Source organism: Lepidochelys kempii, chromosome 7 (genome assembly GCF_965140285.1).
Source record: "Lepidochelys kempii isolate rLepKem1 chromosome 7, rLepKem1.hap1, whole genome shotgun sequence".
Classification (NCBI taxonomy): domain Eukaryota; kingdom Metazoa; phylum Chordata; order Testudines; family Cheloniidae; genus Lepidochelys; species Lepidochelys kempii.
In genome coordinates this window covers 72,485,679-72,508,945 of record NC_136386.1, presented here as the reverse complement: position 1 = coordinate 72,508,945, position 23,267 = coordinate 72,485,679, and the positions used below count along the sequence as shown (strand labels likewise).

The following is a 23,267-nucleotide window of genomic DNA, read 5'->3' as shown; positions in this document are numbered from 1 at the left end:
TTTATCTCGCATATTGTTTTTTTGTCCTAATTCCAGTTAACTCAGCAGACCAGACTGTGCAGCAGGTAGTGGACCAGGCCCAAGGATGCAGGTCAGAAAAGTGTGATTAAATTACCTTATGCAAATAAGCAAAGGTAATCAATGAAATACCAGACAAATACGAGAGGGGCTACTGAGTGATGCACTTTGGTAAACCATTAATTTTTTTTCCCCAGCCAATGGGAGTACGGAGCCAGTGTATGGGGCAGGGGCAGCATGTGAAGCCCTGTGGCCCCCTCCCCCTGCCGAGAAGCCAGACCTGCTGCTGGCAAGTCCCGGGGCACAGCACTGTGTCGGAACAGATAGGAACTAGCCTACCTTAGATGGGCAGCACCACTGGGACTTTTAAAAGCCTGGTCAGTGGTGCTGACCAGAGCTGCCACGACCCAGTGCCTTACATTCCACGACCCAGTACTGGGTCACGACCTGCTGTTTGAAAACCACTGCACTACTCTGCTGTCAGAACATAAGGCCAGTACTGTTCAGAGAAGCCAGTCTTGTAAGGGCATCTAGCCCACCCCTTCCCAGCGCAGGATTGCTCCCTAGAATGTAGTACACTATTTAATTTTAATCCTCACAACACTAAATTTTCCTGACATACCATTACTCCTAGTTGTGTCCTCATTATCTACCTTAAATAATTAATCTTTCCTTGAGATTTATTCTTAAATTGTCCTTACCCATTAAATACATTAACTGCCTATGGGACTGCAGTTGGATTAACTTTCAATATAGATCTTCTAGTAATGATGCTTATGAAGGAGACCGTGAGAACTGAAGTAAAAACTACATAACTGAGTCATAGTAAATTCTGAAGAAAGAGTCTGAAGTGGTAAAGTCCCCCCTCCCCCCCAAATGTCTGATTTGATAAGAATCTTCATATTCGTCTTGCCTCAATAATGAATACTGGCTTCCCATGAAATTTACCCCAATTTGTATTTCTTTCATAAGCTACACATGAAGTAGCTATCAATTTAGAGCAAACAGGACAGAATCAGGTGGGTATAATGGTTATAGGTCACTTGCTTCAGTTTCTCCCATGCTTTCCCCTGTCTCTAGTGGGAAAAGTAACAGACATTTGATTTGCCCACATGACCCTAAATTTACCTTCCACCCCACCCCATTTTGAAAGTGGCTAACATGTGCAAAGCTGCTCAGGAAGCTGGTGACAATGCTGTACAGAGTATACCAAATCTAAGCAACTGTTAATTGCTTATTTGATATCCTGGACGAAGTCACACCAGGAAGTATCACTGTTCCATAGCAGTACTTCTGGAAGTTGCAGCAGTGAAAGCTGATTGGGCCTTAATAGTTGTTCATTCCCTAGGTTGTTTTCAAAGGTGGTACTCATTACTGAAACTATGATCAAAACTTCTTGATTTAAACAAAACCCCTAACATTAACCTAGGTAGCTGTAGGAGAAAATGCAGGCAGAAGCCCAGCAGCAGAGTAGGGGCAATCCTATTTATTGCACTCAGTGTAGCATGTATGATTACCTGCCCTGTGGGCGGGTGGCGTATGTGTGCATTCAATGCAAGGAGCTCCTGGCCCTCAGAGAGTGTACGGGCTTTGGAGGCCAGGGTGGCAGAACTGGAGGAGCTAAGGGAGGCAGAGAGGTATGTTGATAAAGCTTTCCGGGACACTGTAGATTTGTCCCGCCTCTGGTCAGACAGCCCCTTTGCCATCAAGGAGGATGATAGGCCCAGAGAAGGAGAGCAGAGGGAAACCTTCCCATAGTTGGGACCCTCCTTCCAGATGATGTTGTGGTATCCTCTCGCACTGAGGTTACCTCTCCGGGGGAGGGAACTCCAGTCATTAGGAAAAGGCAGGAGTTAGTAATGGGAGATTCGATCATTAGAAACATAGTTAGCTGGGTTTGTGATCACCGGGAGAACCGTATGGTGACTTGCCTGCCTGGTGCGAAGGTTGCGGATCTCTCGAGGCATTTAGACAGACTTATGTGTAGTGCTAGGGAGGAGCCGCTGGTCGTGGTACATGTAGGTACCAATGACACAGGGAAGGGTAGGAGAGACGTCCTGGAGGCCAAATTTAGGCTGCTAGGAAAGAGACTGAAATCCAGGACCTCTACGCTGGCATTCTCAGAAATGCTTCCAGTTCCACGCACAGGGCCAGGTAAGCAGGCAGAGCTTCAGAGTCTCAATGCAAGGATGAGACGATGGTGTAGGGAGGAGGGGTTTAGATTTATTAGGAACTGGGAAACTTTTGGGATAGGGGGAGCCTATATAGGAAGGGTGGGCTCCACCTAAACCAAAGTGGATCCTGACTGCTGGCACTTAACATTAAAAAGGTTGCAGAGCAGTTTTTAAACAAAGATAGGGGAAAGCCGATTGCTGCAGAGATGCACATGGATCGGACAGTGACTTCTTTTAGAGTCTATTGATAGAGATTCTCTAGGTTTTAGTCAGGAGGAGGGGATGGAAGAGGATAAAGTATGGGCCAGATCAGATGAGAAACATTCACATAAAGAATCTGACACATCAGAAAAGGGCAGACAAATAAACAGTGACAAGTTTTTAAAGTGCTTGTACACAAAAGCTAAAGTCTAAATAATAAGATGGGTGAACTAGAGTGACTTTTGTTAAAGGAGGATATTGATATAATAGGCATCACAGAAACCTGGTGGAGCAAGGACAATCAATGGGACACAATCATTCCAGGGTTCAAAATATATCGGAGGACAGAACAGGTCGGGCGGGGGGTACTTATAAGTGAAAGAAAATGTAGAATCAAATGAAATAATCTTAAATGAATCTACATGTTCCATAGAATCTCTATGGATAGTAATTCCATGCTCTAATAAGAATATAACAGTAGGGATCTATTATCGACCACCTGACCAGGACAGTGATAGTGACGATGAAATGCTAAGGAAGATTAAGATTAGAGAGGCTATCAAAATAAAAAAACTCAATAACAGTGGGGGATTTCAATTATCCCCATATTGACTGGGTACATGTCACCTCAGGATGAAATGCAAAGACAAAATTTCTCGATACTTTAAATGACTGCTTCTTGGAGCAGCTGGTACAGGAACCCACAAGGAGAGAGGCAACTCTCGATCTAGTCCTGAGTGGAGCGCAGGATCTGGTCCAAGAGGTAACTATAACAGGACAGCTTGGAAATAGTGACCATAATATAATAACATTTAACATTCCTGTGGTGGGAAGAACACCTCAACAGCCCAACACTGTGGCATTTAATTTCAGAAAGGGGAACTATGCAAAAATGAAGAGGTTAGTTAAACAGAAATTAAAAAGGTACAGTGACCACAGTGAAATTCCTGCAAGCTGCATGGACACTTTTCAAAGATACCATAATAGAGGCTCAACTTAAATGTATACCCCAAATTAAAAAAACAGTAAAAGAACTAAAAAAGAGCCACCATGGCTTAACAACCATGTAAAAGAAGCCGTGAGAGATAAAAAGGCATCTTTTAAAAAGTGGAAGTCTGATCCTAGTGAGGTAAATAGAAAGGAGCATAAACACTGCCAAATTAAATGTAAAAATTTAATAAGAAAAGCCAAAAAAGAGTATGAAGAACAATTAGCCAAAAACTCAAAAGGTAATAAAATGTTTAAATACATCAGAAGCAGGAAGCCTGCTAAACAACCAGTGGGGCCTTTGGATGATCGAGATACAAAAGGAGCACTTAAAGACGATGAAGTCATCGCAGAGAAACTAAATGAATTCTTTGCTTTAGTCTTCACAGCTGAGGATGTTAGGGAGATTCCCAAACCTGAGCTGTCTTTTGTAGGTGACAAATCTGAGGAATTGTCACAAATTGAAGTGTCACTAGAGGAGCTTTTGGAATTAATTGAGAAACTTAACAGAAACTTAACCAGATGGCATTCACCCAAGAGTTCTCAAAGAACTCAAATGTGAAATTGTGGAACTATTAACTATGGTTTGTAACCTGTCCTTTAAATCACTGTACCCAATGACGTGGAGATAGATAGCTAATGTAATGCCAATATTTAAGAAGGGCTCTAGAGGTGATCCTGGCAATTACAGACCAGTAAGTCTAACATCAGTAGCGGGCAAATTAGTTGAAACAATAGTAAAGAATAAAATTGTCAGACACGTAGAAGAACCTAAATTGTTGCGCAAAAGTCAACATGGTTTCTGTAAAGGGAGATCATGTCTTACTAATCTATTGGAGTTCTCTGAGGGGGTCAACAAACATGTGGACAAGGGGAATCCAGTGGACATAGTGTACTTAGATTTCCAGAAAGCCTTTAACAAGGTCCCTCACCAAAGGCTCTTACATAAATTAAGTTGTCATGGGATATGAGGGAAGATACTTTCATGGATTGAGAACTGGTTAAAAGACAGGGAACAAAGGGTAGGAATAAATGGTAAATTTTCAGAATGGAGAGGGGTAACTAGTGGTGTTCCCCAAGGGTCAGTCCTAGGACCAATCCTATTCAACTTACTCATAAATGATCTGGAGAAAGGGGTAAACAATGAGGTTGCAAAGTTTGCAGATGATACTAAACTGCTCAAGATAGTTAAGACCAAAGCAGACTGTGAAGAACTTTAAAAAAAATAATAACCCCAACTATACATACAATATGCTAGGGGCTAATTTAGCTACAACTAATCAGGAGAAGGATCTTGGCATCATCAGGGATAATTCTCTGAAGATGTCCACGCAGTGTGCAGCAGCAATCAAAAAGACCAACAGGATGTTAGGAATCATTAAAGAAAGGGATAGAGAATAAGACAGAGAATATTTTATTGCCCTTATATAAATCCATGGTATGCCCACATCTTGAATACTGTGTACAGATGCAATCCCCTCATCTCAAAAAAGATATACTGGCATTAGAAAAGGTTCAGAAAAGGGCAACTAAAATGATTAGCAGTTTGGAACGGGTCCCATATGAGGAGAGATTAAAGAGGCTAGGACTTTTCAGCTTGGAAAAGAGGAGACTAAGGGGGGATATGATAGAGGTATATAAAATCATGAGTGGTATGGAGAAAGTGAATAAGGAAAAGTTATTTACTTGTTCCCATAATATAAGAACTAGGGGCCACCAAATGAAATTAATGGGTAGCAGATTTAAAACAAATAAAAGGAAGTTCTTCACTCAGCGCACAGTCAACCTGTGGAACTCCTTGTTCTTTGGTAAGCTTCTTACAGCTACTCACCCTGTAGGAAGGCAGTATCAGTTTCAATGAGTAGCATTAGATAGCTTTCTGTAATTCAAGGAGAAGCTAGGTATTTGCCTAAAGCACATGACATTGTAGCCTATTAGTCTAATAAATCTGAATTTGTTATGCAGGTAATAGCTGTAGAAGATAGTTTTGATTAGATAATACTTCAGGTTAAGCCCTATGCATGAAGGATGTCTTTATACTGTACCTAGGAAAAGGCCCAATTCTACTGTGCTCTACTGTAGCAGGGCTTTTTTGTGTATGTAATATTAAGGGGCTGAGTACTGGCAGCCTCACATCTACATTGCAGCCTCAACCCCAGTCTGCACTGGTAGCCAAATTATAGTCTGACACTGGTGCCCTCAGGCTACTTCCCAGAAGACAGGTGTCCAACATTACAAATATTACTCATTATAGGCTCAGGATATAGGGCAAGAATTGAAAAAGCATGAAGAATGTGGTCCCAGCAGGATAAAATAGATTCCTCACAAAGATGTGCTTCTTACATGTGTCATAACTTGGGGCATATTTGGTGCGGAGTTCAAGTAGAATTTCAAGCTGCGGGGTTGTCATTCCAGGGTCTTTTACAAGGATATTTCAACGGGTCACGCTGCCTTTTGAATGGCTGGTCATTTAAAAATGCTGGAATGTTACAAGATCAAGGTTTAAAAATCCCTCTACAGCCCTAGCTGCAAGACATCTTCCAGCAGGTATTATTGCAAGTCACTATTTGTTTGGCTCTGGGATTGACTGCTCTGTCTGTGTGCAAGAAGAGGAACAGTGGCTACCTTAGTCACCACTACCTCAACATGCTCTTATATGTTTAACTGCTTCTCCCTAATGCCTCATCTTCAAACACAGTCTACACATTTGACACAATGTAGCAGAGTCTTTCTTTCTGAAGCACTCAGTGATGTTGGCTAGGTATATCAGTCTGAACAGAGTTCATATAACTGTTAAATTTATATTTAAATAACCAATCACTGCCATGGTGGAACTGAGATTAGGCGTGACCTGTGGAAGACAAAACATCCTATATGTAGAGTGCAAGTGGCTGACAGCAACTCAGGGAAATTTTAGGAAGAGACTGCGTCTCAGTACAGCTTACTGCCTAGCTTCCAATGCATGTTACCTTCAAGAGCATGGACAATGCCATGAACAGCCTGGTTATATATGATTTTCCAAAACAAGAGGCTAGGTGTGAGTTCAGCAACAGCGGATAGTGGCAGGAGTTCAAAACCCAGCCAGTCTATGCCCTGCTGCTGACACCACCCTTGGGCTGAACTGTTCCTGATCTAATTAAGCTGGAAAGAATGATGGGTGCCTGAGCAACTGACAAGTCTGCCAGAGGCAGTCAGAACTCACTGTTGCTCAGAACAGTACAGCTGAATGACTTGCCTATTACCCTGGAGCAAGAAATACTCTTGGGTTAGACCCAAGTATACCTGTAAATCCATACAGCTACACAAGAGTGTGCCCAACTGCTCTGACTGCATAACGTCACAGGAGTCTTCCTCTCAAGCTGTTTATTTCCCGTAAGTTTTTTGTAAGCCAACTAGACTAGTTTAAAAACAAACCTATATTCTTAAATTGATAGCCAGTCTGTTCTTCTCTACATTTATCATAATTCAGGGTATGCGTACCACAAAAAAGCTTCTTTGCCACAGATATCAGTCAAAATATAATTTCAGCATATCTTACAATTTTATGTAAGCCTCCAACTCAAATACTATTATTAATCATAGTACATAATCCATCTGTTAAATATGCATCAAGTTGGCTACAACTGAACCCAACTGGTCTAATTTCAGGGCTAGATCCTTGGGTCCAATCAAGCTATACTCAATGCAAGCCCTGAGAAGAGGGGACAGAGATGGCATAGTGCTATTATTCCACTCACCCAATAGCTGGGGATTGCTGGAATATGAGGTACTCTGAGCAAGACCCTAGGAGCAGATGGTATAGAACCAAAAGCAGCAGCTTTTGCCATCCAGGGACTCCTTTATGTGAGACAAATTCCCAACTGGCAGCTAAGGCCTTGTCTACACACAGGAATAGCTCAGAATAGCTATTCCACAGTAACTCCTTGTGTGGACAATTATTCCGCACTCAGAGTAACTTTGGGTGGTTTAGCTTAATCCACTTTGGAAGCGGAGTAGTGCAGAATCACTATTGTTTTAAATTCACTCCTATCTTATTTTGCAGTAGCTGCCCTGTATGGACAAGCCCGATGCCAGATTTCCATTACCTTTGTGCATGGCTCCAACAGTGCAAGAGCACATGACCCAGGCTCTGGCTCTATCTTCAAAAGCAGCAGTGCCAGGGTATAACAAAGACAAGGAAGATATTAGTAATTTGCCCCAGGAAAGCACTAAGGAATTTTAAGCACAAGTACCCGAATCTCCTTACTGTTCCTTTTTTACATTATCTAGGCCATAAAAGATTCTGAATCCACTACAATTAGAACTGATAAGGTTTCAAAAAGTGACACCCACCCCCTTTCAATGTAACTGATAAGACTAAGGTTACTATTATTGATGTTGCAAACTTGTTGAGAGATTGATGCCACTTAAAATTTGTAAGGAGTAGATGACCTTAGACAAGGTCTTATTTTAGCACTTCATGGAGATTTACATAAAAAGCTATATTGAAAAGTAACCTCCCAGAAGTTCATTTTTGTTCTCTAGCTTTTGGATCTAGACTTGAGACATCAATACAGACTTACCTAATTTTTACTTTAGGTCTCTAAATAAATAAATAAATAAATAAATGCTCTGAGCACTTCAACAATCCAGTATCAATAAGCTATGCCGGCATGTGCATTATTTAGCTACTACTGCACTTCTTCGACAGCTGAAAACTCTATTCTGGCTTTCGGCCTCACCACACATGAAGGGGTAAGACACTAAGTGCCTCACCATGTTGTAGTTTATTGCTTCATATTTCTTCTATGAAGAAGGAGAATGCTAATTTCTTCTCAGAACTCTAGAAGACATGGAAAACAAAAGGCTGAGATGATTAACAAAGTTTCAAAAGTTATGTTGGGTAAATAAGTAATTTGTTTGGGGGTGGAGGTGAGGAAAGGTATAAAAATATTTTTATTTGTCCTGGGAATCAGAATGACTAGGGACTTACCACTAGTGATGAGTTGAATAAATGTGGAATTGTGTGACATTTCAGAGATTTCACTGTTTAGCAACCGCTACACGACAAAGCTATTACCATGTAAAGTGATTGTTGAAAACAGTAATACACCAGTATAGTAGGTTTGGAAAGGTCAACTTTTTAATAACTGCTTTTCTCACCCTGTTATGTCACGCAGTTACAAAGTACTTAGAAAAAACATGAGTTCCGCAGAGGGATTAGGTTTGGTTGTTTTTTAAAAAAATTCTTATTCATTACATAAATAACATCTGGCACTTCAATGGGACTCCACTGGACTAAGGCCTTGACAAAAACTCAAAAAGCTATGTTTGATCTAATACTATATCAAGGTCCATTTTGTTACAATTGAATATGTTCAGAATATGCAAGCTTTCCCAATAAAGAAAAAAAAAATAGAAAGTCAATGTGTGTTAAGACATTGCATAAGGTCTACAGCAGCAGTCTAGCTCCTTTGTAGTTAGCCCAACAGTTTCAGGGTTAGACTCCACTTCTAATTGTTCATTGAGGCAACTTAATGTTCAGAAAAAAGCCTCTAGAAATAAGATGACTGAAAAGAATTAACGTTAAAAAAAGTTAGGGTTTGCTGGACTACATATATATATGATTATACACATCAACTTCAGATAATCTTAAAAAAACCTATAATTGAGTGGTTATGTAGAGCGACTTGATTAAAACATAACCAGATATATGTTTGCTGGATATTTGTACACAATGATACTGTTTCACCTTATAAAAATTCTAGCTCCTGTCACCTCTCTAATGTATCTCATAATGCTTGAGTCAAGTTCAGGTTCAATTAGTGATTAAAGGCAGTCCTATAGAAGACACACAGTTTATAAAAGAGAAAAAACATTGCCTAAAAAAACCCCAGGCCTGGAGTTCTGCAACAAGAAGAAGTTAGAGAGTTCTATCAAAGTTACTCCCTGCAGGAGGCCCATTCTGCCTTGGACAATGCCACAGCATTGATCATACAAGGCCTTACTGAAAGTGCCAAAGCCAAAATTACATCATTAAACAAAAGTGCATGAAGTAATAGGATGAACTAACTGCTCATCTAGTACAGTATGTTATGAAATTTGATAGGTTGCCCACGTAACATGACTGTTTATCCATTCAAGAAGTGTACCTTTTTATTTTAAAGGTGAAATACCCAGAATGGCCCCCACAAGTGCAGATGAACTGGTTATCTTTAGATACATATTTGTATTCAATACCTAATCCATGGATTTTTCTTTATTATTTTTAAAAAATATATATATATATTTGGACTGTAACTAATTCAGAATAGTACCCACTATAATGTCAGAGGAAAGAGGAATTTTGTGGTTACATATAAACTTGCGATAAGCTTCCCAAGAAGAGGGTACACAATGGCAGGAAAAGTAAGGGTATCAATAAGGATAGGTAATGACCCGTTTATGTAAAGGTCAAACCAGCCTCATTGTACACCTTGAAGACTTTCTCAATTGCATTGACGTAGGCAGCTGTTCTCAGGTCCAGACCCAGGTTGTACTTCATGGCAGTGCGCATGATTTGCTGAAGAGAAATGAAAGAAGGAAGTTTTTTATGATTGCTTGAAAAGCCTTTCCATGTACACTGTTTTCAAGGAATTTCAGAGAGGGGCTAAGGCTCAGTACAGAGGGATCCTAGTATTCAGATTACAGCCCAGCATCCATAAGGCTTAAGTCTTTCCTAGATTTCCATGGTGCCACTTCTAATCATCAAAGACTCTATCCCCTCCATGTTTGTAAAATCTTCACAAAAGCCATGGAGTATCCAGTGGACTTCATGCCCCCTTCTGCAGTATTTTCCATTGGAGGGACAGTATGGTCTACATATATGTGGTGATATTAAATATAGCTTTGAAAATATTTTTGCCCCAAGAGATTTCTATAACATAAAAAGATAAATGATGGGGCTCTCCAATGGGTAAACTTTTTATCAAAAAATATGCTTGCTAAATCCACACAAGTTGACTTTAACTTTGTTTTCAGTTTCTGGATGGCCTACAACATCCAATTAAAGGTATCCACACAAACATCTATTCAGAGGAGCGTTATATGTGCAGTGACTACTACTATTGTCAATAGCGGTCTTCTATTTTAAGTGCAAGGAAATAGTGCTGTCCATTGATATCACTACATGCTGACTTAGTTTGCTTTTGTGACGGTTATGTTTATGTCCCCTTGCTACAACTCTGCATGTTAATGCAATACTTACTCTGGCGGAACGCTCCATGGTGTAAGCCAATCCAGAGTGGACGATGTCTTTCTCAGATGCACCCTGAAAGGGAATGAATGCAATCCGGGTTCAATAGGACATGAATAAATATGCAATATTATTGACTCTCTCTTAGTACATCAGACTAACACGCTGGGTTCCGATAATTAGTCAGCCTGCTTTCACGGTAGATTTCTTCAAATTTTTAATATATTTTTTTTAATACCTGGTGAAAGGAGACTAATATGTGAACACTGCTAATTCAGTGGGTGATCTTACAGACAGTAAGCCCTAGCATATGGTATGTGAAATGTTTAGAGGTTCAATAAAAAGGGAAGATAGACTCTGGATATCAAGCCCGCAGCGAATAAAATGCCCAGTAGTGGCACTCTGACTTTAATGTTTCTACAGAGAACTACAATTTCTTACTTTTACATTTATAAATTCAATGAAGATATATTCTGGAATAAGGAAGATTCTTTTTACAAAACACTTCTAGGATAAAATGTTGCTCTACTGAATGAGTTGGTCAGGACTTATGCAAGAATGAACAAGCTATTTGGTCCCGGTTTCTCAATACATTTCTTATGCAGAATACAGGAATACTTAAAAAATCCTGAAGTGAGATGACTAACACAAACCTCAATCTTCAATATTTTTATTCCTAGGGCAGCCACAAGACTGGTAAATTAGGACTGGATCTCATTCTAAGAGAATTTCTGTTTGAGATACAGCATATATGATCTTGACGCAACAGTTACAGTCTGAAGATCTACGGCCTGTGTTGTGAAAGTGTTCAGAACACATCACCCCACTGGTCCCTTCCGGCCTTAAACTCTATGAAATCAGTGTACTAGGCTTCTGACTCAGTCTAACATGTGACCTTTCATGAATATTTAGCTCACTATTGAGAAACTCTCTGCCTCTGAAGTACCTATTTGCAATTCCTCTTCCTTTCAAAATGATATAAAACAGTAACAAATTAATTGTCTATTGCCCCCCCTCAAAAATCTTTTAACTATATTTTCATATAGTTATGTATGTGTACGAAAGGAAGAGTGTTTTTTAGAATACTGGAGTTGGTGATCACTTCATATAAACAAGCAACAATTCTGAGTAACGTTTTTGGAACATATCATCTGAAGAAGAAGAGGTAGGCACATGAGAAACATGTTCAGTAAATCAACCTATGTATATAGTGTTACTGTAGAAGAGACTAAATACAGTTTAGATTTTGTAACTCTGCAAAAGGAGGCAGGTTTTTGCACTCTAAACAGTGAGTGGTATTACAAAGCAACCGTCTGATTAACAATGTAAGACCAAATGACTTGTATGTACACACTAAATTTCAGCTTTAGAAGAACTTTAGAGCTAAAAATGTTCTGTGGAGTCAGGTGCAAGATACCAACTGGACATAGCTAGCCAGCTTGCCATACTACTGGGCATTTCAGATCATCCTATTCGATCATGTAACTAACCACACATTAATGCCTTATGGCAAAAACATATGCCCAACAGAAAAATAATGGATTTTATTTACAATTATAATACCAGAATACAACTGGAGTAACAAAGATTAAAAGCATCACAGCAGCTACTTACTGATATCCTATCCTGGAATTCTGCTGTAGGCACAACTGGAATAGTTCCACCATGTTTCCCAAACTTTCTTTCCAAGCTTTCCTGGACAGACACTGGAAAGGGAAGGAAAACAAGGCAAGTTAAATTTCAGCAGCAAGAGAATAACTTTCCAGTGAGAGTATTTTTAAAGAGTTTCAGCACTCATTACTTCAACCAATAGCATAAACTGAGCTGTGCTAGGTAACCTTTTAAAGAACTGCAACAAAATTTGAGTCCGATTACTTTGATATACAAAGGCTTCAAATTAGAAACCTGAAGGTCCCAAGTACTCTCTTTGCTGCAAGACAATTTGGAAGACTGGGATGGCTAAGTAGAGATGGAGGTGGAAGAGCTGCAGCCTAAACTCAACCAGCTAATAGGTCACCATCTCAGTCCTCTATAAATGACCGCCTGAAGAGTATAGACCAATACTTCTAATGTAGAAACTTCAGGCATGGAGTTTCAGAGAGTAAAGTGAACAACCATTTCTCCTTTTTAGCTTATATTTAAGAAGGACAGCACTAACTAACAATAAAGCTTAAGAAGTTTTAAAAGCTTTCTAAGTTCCAAAGGAATTTAAAATGTCTGCACATAAGACACTATCTCTTATGCAAGTTTTTGCATTTATATTGGTTTTTGCATTTATATAACCTAACCATGTTTCAGATAAATGCAATTTTAAGGCATTGTTCTAAATGCTAGGAAGGACCCTCTACTACTTGAGCAATGCCAGAGCAGATGGGGTACACTATGTGAAGAGGCTATGTTTAAAAAAGATTCCTTATCTAAATTTTGTCAACTCCATTAAGTTCTGAGAAACTAAGGCATTTGTTACTGCTATTTCGTTTTGCGATGAAGTGTTATTTAAACCTGGTGACAAGTCTTACAGTTCTTCTACTCCATGAAGCTTATTTTTTTCATAAAATCAGCATTCTGGTCAGGAAATGGGAAGCCCAAACAATGGCCTCCAAGTCAGGAGCCAAGAGGGCCAGAAGCCACATTTCAAGAATAGCCATATCAATTACACTATTGCACTTCACAGAAATCCTACTGTGCTGTATACCTGCTCAGTGTCATAATGCAGGGATCTTCAAAGCTGTAATTTGTTGATTATATTGCCAAATACACAGTTGAAGGTTTTTGGATTTTGTTTTTACACTGAAGAGAGCTATATTTTCTTTCATAAGGGATTTGAATTAGTATTTGTAAGGCATTTTGACAATATCAAAAGCTAAGTATCACTTCATGAAGACACTGTTAGTTTTCTACAATGTTTTCCTACGTATTACTCAATACATTAGTTAATCTTCACACTAGGTACATTTGTAAGCTTTCCCACATACACTAGGAGCAGATTTAAAGAGAAGTCAAATTTAGAACATCTCTGTATTTGATTTCTTCCATGTTTGGCATAGAAATGTCAAATGTAACCTTGGTTAACTACGTAGTTGGTTAGAGTTCCTTTCTAGTTCAATTTATTTGTTGAAGAGCAAATAAAAGTAGAAGTAAGGCTTACTCAACAAGTGGTAGTTTGAATCCCTTTCGTATTTAAAAGTCAAGCGGCCATAGCTGACGTGGTTCAGGTTTTTCAGCCACTCAAAATAAGACACAGTTACACCACCAGCATTTAAATAGAGATCCTGCACGGAAACAACATTAACAGAAAGCTTTCTGAATGATAAACCTATAAGACACGACAACTTAGTTGTATTTTTAGAAGGCAAATTAAAATGCAAAAACATGAAAATCCTGTTTAAACATCACAGGCAGCACAGAGAATAATTCAGTCATTAATTCCCCTCAGGAGAGCACTGAAGTGATCAGGATTACAAGTTTTATTAATTTAAAAATGTATGAATTTAAAAAGCCTCAAATACAACTACACATGATTAACTGTTATTTTCCCCTCTCTCCACCTGTAAGTTTTTGGCAAGAAAATAAAAAAGCATGCATTAGAGTAGCCAAATGAGCAAGATTTAAAATAAATCACTTGGCAGCAACACCACTTTCTTTAGAGATAGCATTCCCCTTCCCCAAAACGGACCTTGCTGTCCTAGATAAGGTTTCTTTCAAGTAATCAGTGCAGCATGCAACCTTTTGTTATGGCTATACATTCCAGATTCATCTGTAGCACAAAGCTCTATCAAAACACCCATGTTCAGGTTTATTTCTAGAGCGCAGAAGACAATGGCCAAACTTTTCCCTACTTGGCTGCCTAACTTTAGGTACCCAGATAGGCAGCTCTGAGTTTCAAAAACCCTCCCACTGACTTCAATAAAAGTTAGACATCCAAGTATGAAAAATTCAGCCACTGCATTTAGACTCTCTCTCCCTACTCCACTCACTGGACTGGGCAGTTAACGAAGTGTCAATTCCCAGAAAGGAAAACCAAGGTTTTAGGGATTTGTGTCAGTCTTTGATAGGAATAACTGTAAATTGTTTTTCTTTTGAAAATGTCGCTCCCATGCAATAGATGAATTTAAGTAAGTGAACATGGCTGCAATGAGAGATCTGGGATTTGAGGATAGTTACCTCACAAGTCTTGAGTGAAGTTAGAACACCAATTTTCAAGGTAAGAGGCACAGAAGGGAGGGCATTGTAGGAATGGTTTTCATAGGAAAATTATTCTGAACACGTAAGTGATTCTTAAAGAATATTAATTCTAAGGTTGATCCTGTGATCAGGAGAAAGAATGCATTTGCAGACAGACCCAGTCTACTTTCCATTAGTGTTGGCAAAATAATCTTACAGGAATGACCATGATATTCCGCTCCAAAAAGATTTTATCGGCCTCTGGGGTTGTAGGTCCATTGGCACCTTCAGCAATAATCTAGGGAAAGAACCATGACACAATAATTATTGACACACAGAGGCATATATTTATATTCACACCAATAGCTGGAGTAAATATGGAGAAAGACATTTGCCATACTGTTTCTTGTTTTAATATTTAGTTTAACTCTTCTTCTTACTTTTGCTTTGACCCTGTGAGCATTGGATTTAGTCAACTGTTTCTCACTGGCAGCAGGGATGAGAATGTCACAGTCTGATTCCAAGATGTTGCCATCATATGGTTGTGCCTTGGGGAAGCCGACAATTGTCCCATGTTGCTGTTTGAGGGGAAGAGAAGTGTGACTATCGGTTATTTTCAGCATCACTATTGCACAACATAATCGTCACTTACTCTTTTATATTAAAATGGGAAAGACCATTGCTTTGACAGCCATGCATCCTTCTTTGAAGAATGTCTTTGCATGTGTCTGTACAACACTTTCCACAGCATGTCTACTGCACTACATTTTTAAAACTAACACAAATGCCCTCCTTCCCCTCCTACAGCTACTACTACCGCAAGTACCATAAAAAAATCCAAATACCATCAAATTTTCAATTAAACCTTAAATACTTCTAAACAGACACTGTACCATTCTATTAGGTTTGTATAAGCACTTTACTCCATTCGAGACAGGTGAAACACTTCATTTACTTGCACTTTAGAGAAACAGAATGTAAGTTTACCATACTAGAAGAGTGAGAAAAAAGGGGTCTGCTTCCTTGCTTGTTCCCCAATCTTGAATTAAAAACAATGTCAATTCAAACACCTACTAATCCATCTCAGTAAGTAAAAGAGATAGAAGGAACAGCATGTTCAAAAAGACAGTATAAAATGTGATTGCCATTCCTATTTACATGGGCAGCCAAGGATCATCCCACTAAGGCTGTTGGATAAAAAGTTGAGACTTAATACAGTTCACATTAAAATTAAATCCAGATCAGCCAGTGTCAATTAATTTTAATGCCTGAAATACATTCATATTGGTTAGATTCTACAATCTGTTTACAGTGCATCTGTGGGATAAGAATGAAAATTAAGAGTATGCTCACCCTAACCTCAAAAATACACTCTAAAAACAGAGGTGAATCTCATGCAGCATCTATGGAAGATCCTTACATATATTTTCAAAATATCAGTCTAGATCAGGGGTCGGCAACCTTTCAGAAGTGGTGTGCCAAGTCTTCATTTATTCACTCTAATTTAAGGTTTCACGTGCTGGTAATACATTTTAACGTTTTTAGAAGGTCTCTAAGTCTATATATTATATAACTAAACTACTGTTGTATGTAAAGTAAACAAGGTTTTTAAAATGTTTAAGAAGCTTCATTTAAAATTAAATTAAAATGTAGATCTTATCAGTTTAGTGCAGTGGCTCTTAACCTGGGGTGCACGACGCCCTTTCTGGGGGTGCGAGACGCCCTTTCTGGGGGTGCGAGACGCCCTTTCTGGGGGTGCGAGACATGCAAGATTTTTTTAAGAAGGTAGATCATCAAAAACAAATTAAGCACAGGCACACAAGTACAACTACACCTCTACCCCGATATAACGTGAATTTGGATATAATGCAGTAAAGCAGCGCTCTGGGGAGCGGGGCTGCTTTACCACGTTATATCCGACTTCATGTTACTGCAAGTGGTTCCTCTGCGCCCGCCCTCCCCCACCCCGCCGAGCATGCTGCAGCTCCGCAGCAAGCCTGGGAGGGGGGAGAAGCGGAGCTGTGGCATGTTCGTGGGAAGCGGCGGAGCGGAGGTGAGCTGGGGCGGGGGGCGCCCACAGCAAGTAAGGGGGGGGCCATGCAGAGGAATCACTCCCTGCCCCAGCTCACCTCCGCTCCGCCTCTGCCTCCTTCCCTGAGCGTGCTGCTGCCACTCTGCTTCTCCCCCCTCCCTCGCTTCCAGGCTTCCCGCGCCAAACAGCTGATTGGCGTGATAAGCGTGGAAGGGAGGGAGAAGCGGAGCAGTGGTGGTGCATTCAGGGGAGGAGGCAGAGGCGGAGCAGAGGTGAACTGGGGCGGGGAGCGGTTCCTTTCCCTACCCAGATATAACGCGGTCTCACCTATAAGACAGTAAGATTTTTTTGGTTCCCAAAGACCACGTTATATTGGTGTAGAGATAGATGTACTTTGTTTCATCAAATCTATGTATTTATTAATATTATACATTTTTAACCATTACTGTAATATACTAAGTTTTTAAGCTAGTTGTAGTGTAATTTTTGATAAGGGCTAGGCCAGGAGCAGAGCCCTGGGCTGGCTGCAGGTACTCCTCGACCCCAGTTAGCGGGGGGGCTGGGAAGCTGGAACCCCAGACCAGCAGGGATGTGAGCGGGGCCGGCGGCTAGTATCCCAGGCTGGCAGCAGGCTGAGCTGGGTGATGGACAGAACCCCAGACCAGCAGCGATGTGAGCGGGGCCGGCGGCTAGTACCCCAGGCTGGCAGCAGGCTGAGCTGGGTGATGGACAGAACCCCAGACCAGCAGCGATGTGAGCGGGGCCGGCGGCTAGTACCCCAGGCTGGCAGCAGGCTGAGCTGGGTGATGGACAGAACCCCAGACCAGCAGGGATGTGAGCGGGGCCGGCGGCTAGTATCCCAGGCTGGCAGCAGGCTGAGCTGGGTGATGGACAGAACCCCAGACCAGCAGCGATGTGAGCGGGGCCGGCGGCTAGTACCCCAGGCTGGCAGCAGGCTGAGCTGGGTGATGGACAGAACCCCAGACCAGCAGGGATGTGAGCGGGGCCGGCGGCTAGTATCCCAAGCTGGCAGCAGGCTGAGCTGGGTGATGGACAGAACCCCAGACCAGCAGTGACTCACCTGCTTCCGGTCTGGAGTTCTGCCTGCTCCTGCCAGCTGGGGTCCCGGCCGCCGGCCCCGCTCAGCCCACTGCCGGCCGGGGGTTCTGTTCATTCAGGCCATCAGCAGGCTTAGCGGGGCCAGCAGCCAGGACCCCGGCTGGCAGCAGCATGCCAGTAAAAATCGGCTCACGTGCCGCCTTTGGCACGCATACCGCAGGTTGCCGACCCCTGGTCTAGATTTTAAGTATATCAGAACATCTACAAATAATCACTACTGCTGCAGTACACAAATTACTATTTTATATTAAGATAGAAAAGGCACTTTCATTTTAAGCACTACATCTCTTGTCTCTAATATACACCTAGGGGAATTCTGCACCACTATGCACACCCAGAATTCATGCCCTCTGCAGATTTTTTTTCCTCCACAGAAAATAGATTCTGTCAGGGAGGTGCTGCAATTACAACTTTGCCCACCAGAGCCTGCTGTGGTGCTAGAAGAGAGGGAAGCAGGCTCAGGGCCAGAGCAGCCAGCTGCAGAGAGGGGGCAGTGGCTACCTTCCTCACAGTGCCCTGTCTGTGAGGCCAGGTGAAGAGACACTCGATATTAAGGGGGTGGGGGGGGGACGACAAAACGGGACACATTGGCTGCTTGGGAGGTCATAGATTGGGGCTCAGAAGGGCTAGTGGGAGGGATAGACTGGGGCGGGAGCACAGGAGCTAGTGGGAGGACACCAATGAGCCAAGTGCTGAATGGGAGTGGGGGTGCAGGGACAAGGGCAGATGTGCCTGACTGAATGGGAGAGACTAGGGGTCAGCCAGGGTCTGCATGGGGGAGGCTCCACAACTCCCTAACAACCCCTCTTCCCCAACAAAAATACCTGTTCTATACTTCTCCCCACCACACCCAACACCTCTCCAGGTTCACTCCCAGTCTCCTTCCCAGCAATTACTTCCCTCTCCCTCAGCTCCTTCACTACCCCTCACTCCCACAAGCCTTTGTACTGCTTCTGAGGGGTGCAGAAAATACATTTCTGTATTATAGTTTGAATGAATTATTACTCAAAGTTCTGTATTAATATGCCTAGCAAGGAATCTATTTGTCAAAAAATATTTCCTGAATCTTTTTAGTCATCTGTATTGTTAGACATGCTTGCTAAAAGGTATTTTGAAATAAGCGACCAAAATAATTGAAATTGGCATATTTATATTGTGTAATTTTGGCAAATAAAATATGCTGACTTTTGCAGCATTTTAAAATATTGTGCAGAAATTTTTTTTTTTTGGATGCAAAATTCCCCAAGAGTACTAATACGACTAATCAAGAGCTCTTCCTGGGAGCACGATAAAAGCCTAAAGCAAATGGTTAAATGCTAAGGATCCTAGTCTATTTAAAAAAAAAAAATGTAAGGAGTTTAGTTAAACATGAAGTAATATTTTATGCCTAAATGGACAGTGCCCCTTTAAATGTCTACTCAACATTGCTATATTTGGAAGCTAGCAAGTTAAAGCCACAATTTACAAGACCATATTCAGTTTCCTCAAAATGAACTTCATCTCTTTTCTTGAGCATGGAAGTTGCTCAAAAAACTTCTATCTGTCCATATAACAGATGGCACAGAGGCTGCAGCTATGCAAGCTCGCCCGTAGTACTACACTAGGAAGTCTAAATGAGAAGTTCTCATCCTTTTCCAAACCAGGACCCTTTCCTTCCCACCTTCTGCAATCTAGCTGGGACACTGCTGCTATTTAGCAACATGGGGGGGAGGAGGGAGATTGTGACACCCCCCCCCACACACACACACATTAAGAATTATCTAAACCAGGGTAATTTAGTCTGTTTGGATGCAATCCTTTGCCTTTTTGCAGAGACTCCGATCCGCAACTGTGCCTATCTGGGTGGCAATGGGCAATGTAGGGAAATGAACAGACTAGCACCACTCAGGCTATCAAAGCCATGAAACCAATTATTATTAATCAATTTGGTCTGCATTCAAGCTAGTGAAAATGATATACTAAAAACACAGTTGCCAATCCTGAACATAGTCTGATGAGCAATTTATAGAGCACTGCTGATCATAATTTGCAAATATTCCGCACGATTAACACCAGCCTCTAGTCATCTCCAGTATTTTCAGAGTTTACACACGGAGCAATATGTAAGTCTCATACCAATTTGTAATCTTCTAGTTCTTTTGGGTCAATCCCATCAGGATTCCAGATATTACCATCAATCTCTCCAATACCAACACATTTAGCACCAAAACGATGAAGGTATCTCATAGAATGCAAGCCCACATTACCGAATCCCTGTAAATAAAAATGGGGAGAATAGAAGGAAGAGCAGTTAAATCATGTGAAATGAGCCCACAAGTCTTAAAACATTTGATCCTTATAAGCATATATCTGCTTTTCACCTTTTTGTGTCATATGTTGGCATGGATATGGGATGGGGACATATTTGTGTACATTAACCACATTGGCCTGATGTTCTAGAGAGAGAATTACTGTTATAATGTACTTTGCAAGATTAGTGACAGAACTTACACATCATTCCAATATTTTTCTTCTAAAAAGTAGCATGCAAGTTTCCACTGAGATTCATTCAAGCTGCATATACTTGCAAAGATGCTACCAGTTACGTGATATGAAGAAGGTATTTATTTTGTGAGAGAAAAACTAGCCAAGATGAAGCCCTCTCCTATTCCTAAATTCTGCTTTTCCATGTTTTTTTTTTTTGCTTCCAGTTCCTGAACTATGTAGCAGAGTGCTCGTGGTAATTTTGGGGATCATAAAATTTCAAAGACTAAAACTTCAGTTGAAATTTGTCATAAGTTACTTTTAATTTTTACTGTATTAATGTACTTGTAAGTTTTCTTGAGGCTAGATGAACAGCTTTAAAGCTATTAATGTAGTCAATGTAATGTTTCATAACTACATTTGCCTTAATCACATATTTTCTGAATGTGCACATAACTGAATGTTGTATAGAATTCTGTGGACTTTGAAATGACAATTCCAGAATTTGCTTTACACTTGTGTTCCTCTGGTCACTATAGATATGGGATGCCTGCAAAATTTAAAGCCTCTAAGAGTGGCTCAAGTTCATTTTATTTATTAAAATACAACTGAATTATTTTCTCATGTTGACTCTTTAATGGAGCCCTGTTCTTCTGATAATCCATTTTATTGTCTCTAAAGCAGTCTTCCACAAAAACTATCGTTTTAAAGGATATGATCTTCTACTCTGCACTTCAATAGTAGCCTCTATCCATACATCAGACTGCTTTACAAATGTAAATTAAACCGTAGCTCCCTGGGATGTTATGCTGGTTTCTATATTTTACAGGTACGGAAGCAGGGATTAAGTGGCTTGCCCACGGTCACCCAGGAAGCCTTTGGCAGAGCTGGAAAAAAGATTAACTACAGGGAAGAGTGAATATGAAACTCCTCAATTTATTACTTTCAAAGTATTTTGCACAGTTCCCCTTTTACATTAGAAGCAAGCTTTGATACAAGAATTAAGTTCTATTTATGTATGGAGTTTATCTTCAGTGCTGTGTCCTCATTTTTTCTTGATTAGTCTTCAGCTGTTTTGCCAAGTTTTCAGTTTGCTTGTTCAGTTTTAGACTCTTATATTTAGGCGCTGCCAATATGTGAATTCCAAAGAGCGGGGATGTTGATGTGCTATTGTGTTTCTACATAGGGTACAGGATGTTTGTCTCAGGTCACTGGTTAACTGGCACAGGACAGTAGGTTGCAATTAGGTGATGTTGTGGATTCATTACTAAAAATGTAGCAATCAGTCCTCTGCCATTTCTAACACTAGCCACATTGATATGAGAACAGTTCCAAATAAAGCATTCTAGACCATCATCCAGATTCCACATTTAATTTAATAGCTCACTAATTATGTATTTATCCAACCTGATAAACAGGACAAATTTCAAAAAACCCTTGAAAGGATATAATTATGCATGTTAAGTAGTATTAGAAATCCATTTCTCAGTGTAGTCTCTTTCTTCTCACCCAATATTCATGTCCTAAAACATGTAGCAGCATAGTTTGAATTAAGGGTCTTTTGAGGTCTCACAAAAGCCAAAATAATTCAGAACTAAAATTGAAAATCTAGGTCATTATGTTGTCCTAAATACATCTCATAATACCACAGATCAGATCATATTCAAATTTTTCTGAGCTCTGCATTTTTTTCTTTAGGATCCAAAAATAAGGTAACTAAAGGGCTCGTGTTTCCATTATATGGAAGTAATTACAGAATATAATTTTGCAAAAAGTGGGGTTACATTACACATGAAATGTGTAATATCCCTTAGTTTAAAATCTCCAAGAACTTGGAAAAGTTGTCTAGAGCTGTAAGAGTATGTCTCCATAGCAAAGAAAAACCTGCAGCTGGCCCGTGCCAACCGACTCGAGCTCATGGGGCTCAGGTTGTGAGGCACTATCATTGCCTTGTAGACTTCCAGGCTCAGGCTGGAGCCCTAGCTTTGGGAACCTCCTACCCTACAGTGTTTAGAGCCCAGGCTCCAGCCCAAGCCCAGAAGTCTACACAGCAACAGAATCATAGGAAGGGACCTCAAGAGGTCTTCTAGTCCAGTCCCCTACACTCAAGACAGGACTATGTCTTATCTAGACCATCCCTGACAAGTGTCCCTTTGCTCTTAAAAATCTCCATTGATGGAGATTTCACAACCACCCTGGGCAATTTATTCCAGTGCTTAACTACCCTGACAGTTAAAGTTTTCCTAATGTCCAACCTAAACCACCCTTGCTTCAATTTAAGTCCATTGTTTCTTGTACCATCCTCAGAGGTTAAAGAACAATTTTTCTCCCTCCTCCTTGTAACCTTTTATACACTTGAAAACTTATGTCCCCTGAATCTTCTCTTCTGCAGACTACACAAAGCCCAATTTTTTCAATCTTCCCTCATAGGTCATATTTTCTAGACCTTTACTCATTTTTGTTGCTCTTCTCTGGATTTTCTCCAATTTATCCACACCTTTCCTGAACTGTGGTGCCCAGAAGTGGACATAATACTCCAGTTTAAGCCTAATCAGTATGGAGTAGAGCAGAATTACTTGTGTCTTACTTACAACACTCCTGCTAATACATCACAGAATGATGTTTCCTTTTTTTTGCAGCAGCAGCGCTAGACTGTTGACACATATTTAGTTTGTAACCCTTTATGACCCCCAGATCCCTTTCCACAGTACTCCTTCCTAGGCAGTCATTTCCCATTTTGTAACTGTGCAACTGATTGTTCCTTCCTAAGTGAAGTACTTTGCATTTATCGTTATTAAATTTCATCCTAGTTATTTCAGACCATTCCTCCAGTTTGTCCAGATCATTTTGAATTTTAGTCCTATCCTCCAGAGCAATGGTTCTCAACCATGGGTAC

At 40.6% G+C, this 23,267-nt stretch overlaps 1 protein-coding gene across 1 annotated transcript in view; it reads right to left on the bottom strand.

The window, feature by feature from the left end:
* Nucleotides 1–8,480: 8,480 nt before the first annotated feature.
* The window catches only part of GLUD1 (glutamate dehydrogenase 1), a 59,299-nt gene continuing 44,512 nt past the window's right edge, over nucleotides 8,481–23,267 (bottom strand). The window contains exons 7-13 of the mRNA XM_073353343.2: nucleotides 20,024–20,161; nucleotides 15,198–15,335; nucleotides 14,975–15,055; nucleotides 13,742–13,865; nucleotides 12,208–12,299; nucleotides 10,606–10,668; nucleotides 8,481–9,921 (exon numbers count right to left, since the gene is read on the bottom strand). Coding sequence (XP_073209444.1) covers nucleotides 9,802–9,921; nucleotides 10,606–10,668; nucleotides 12,208–12,299; nucleotides 13,742–13,865; nucleotides 14,975–15,055; nucleotides 15,198–15,335; nucleotides 20,024–20,161 — 756 coding nt within the window. The 3' untranslated portion in view covers nucleotides 8,481–9,801. The remainder of the gene's footprint in view (nucleotides 9,922–10,605; nucleotides 10,669–12,207; nucleotides 12,300–13,741; nucleotides 13,866–14,974; nucleotides 15,056–15,197; nucleotides 15,336–20,023; nucleotides 20,162–23,267) is intronic.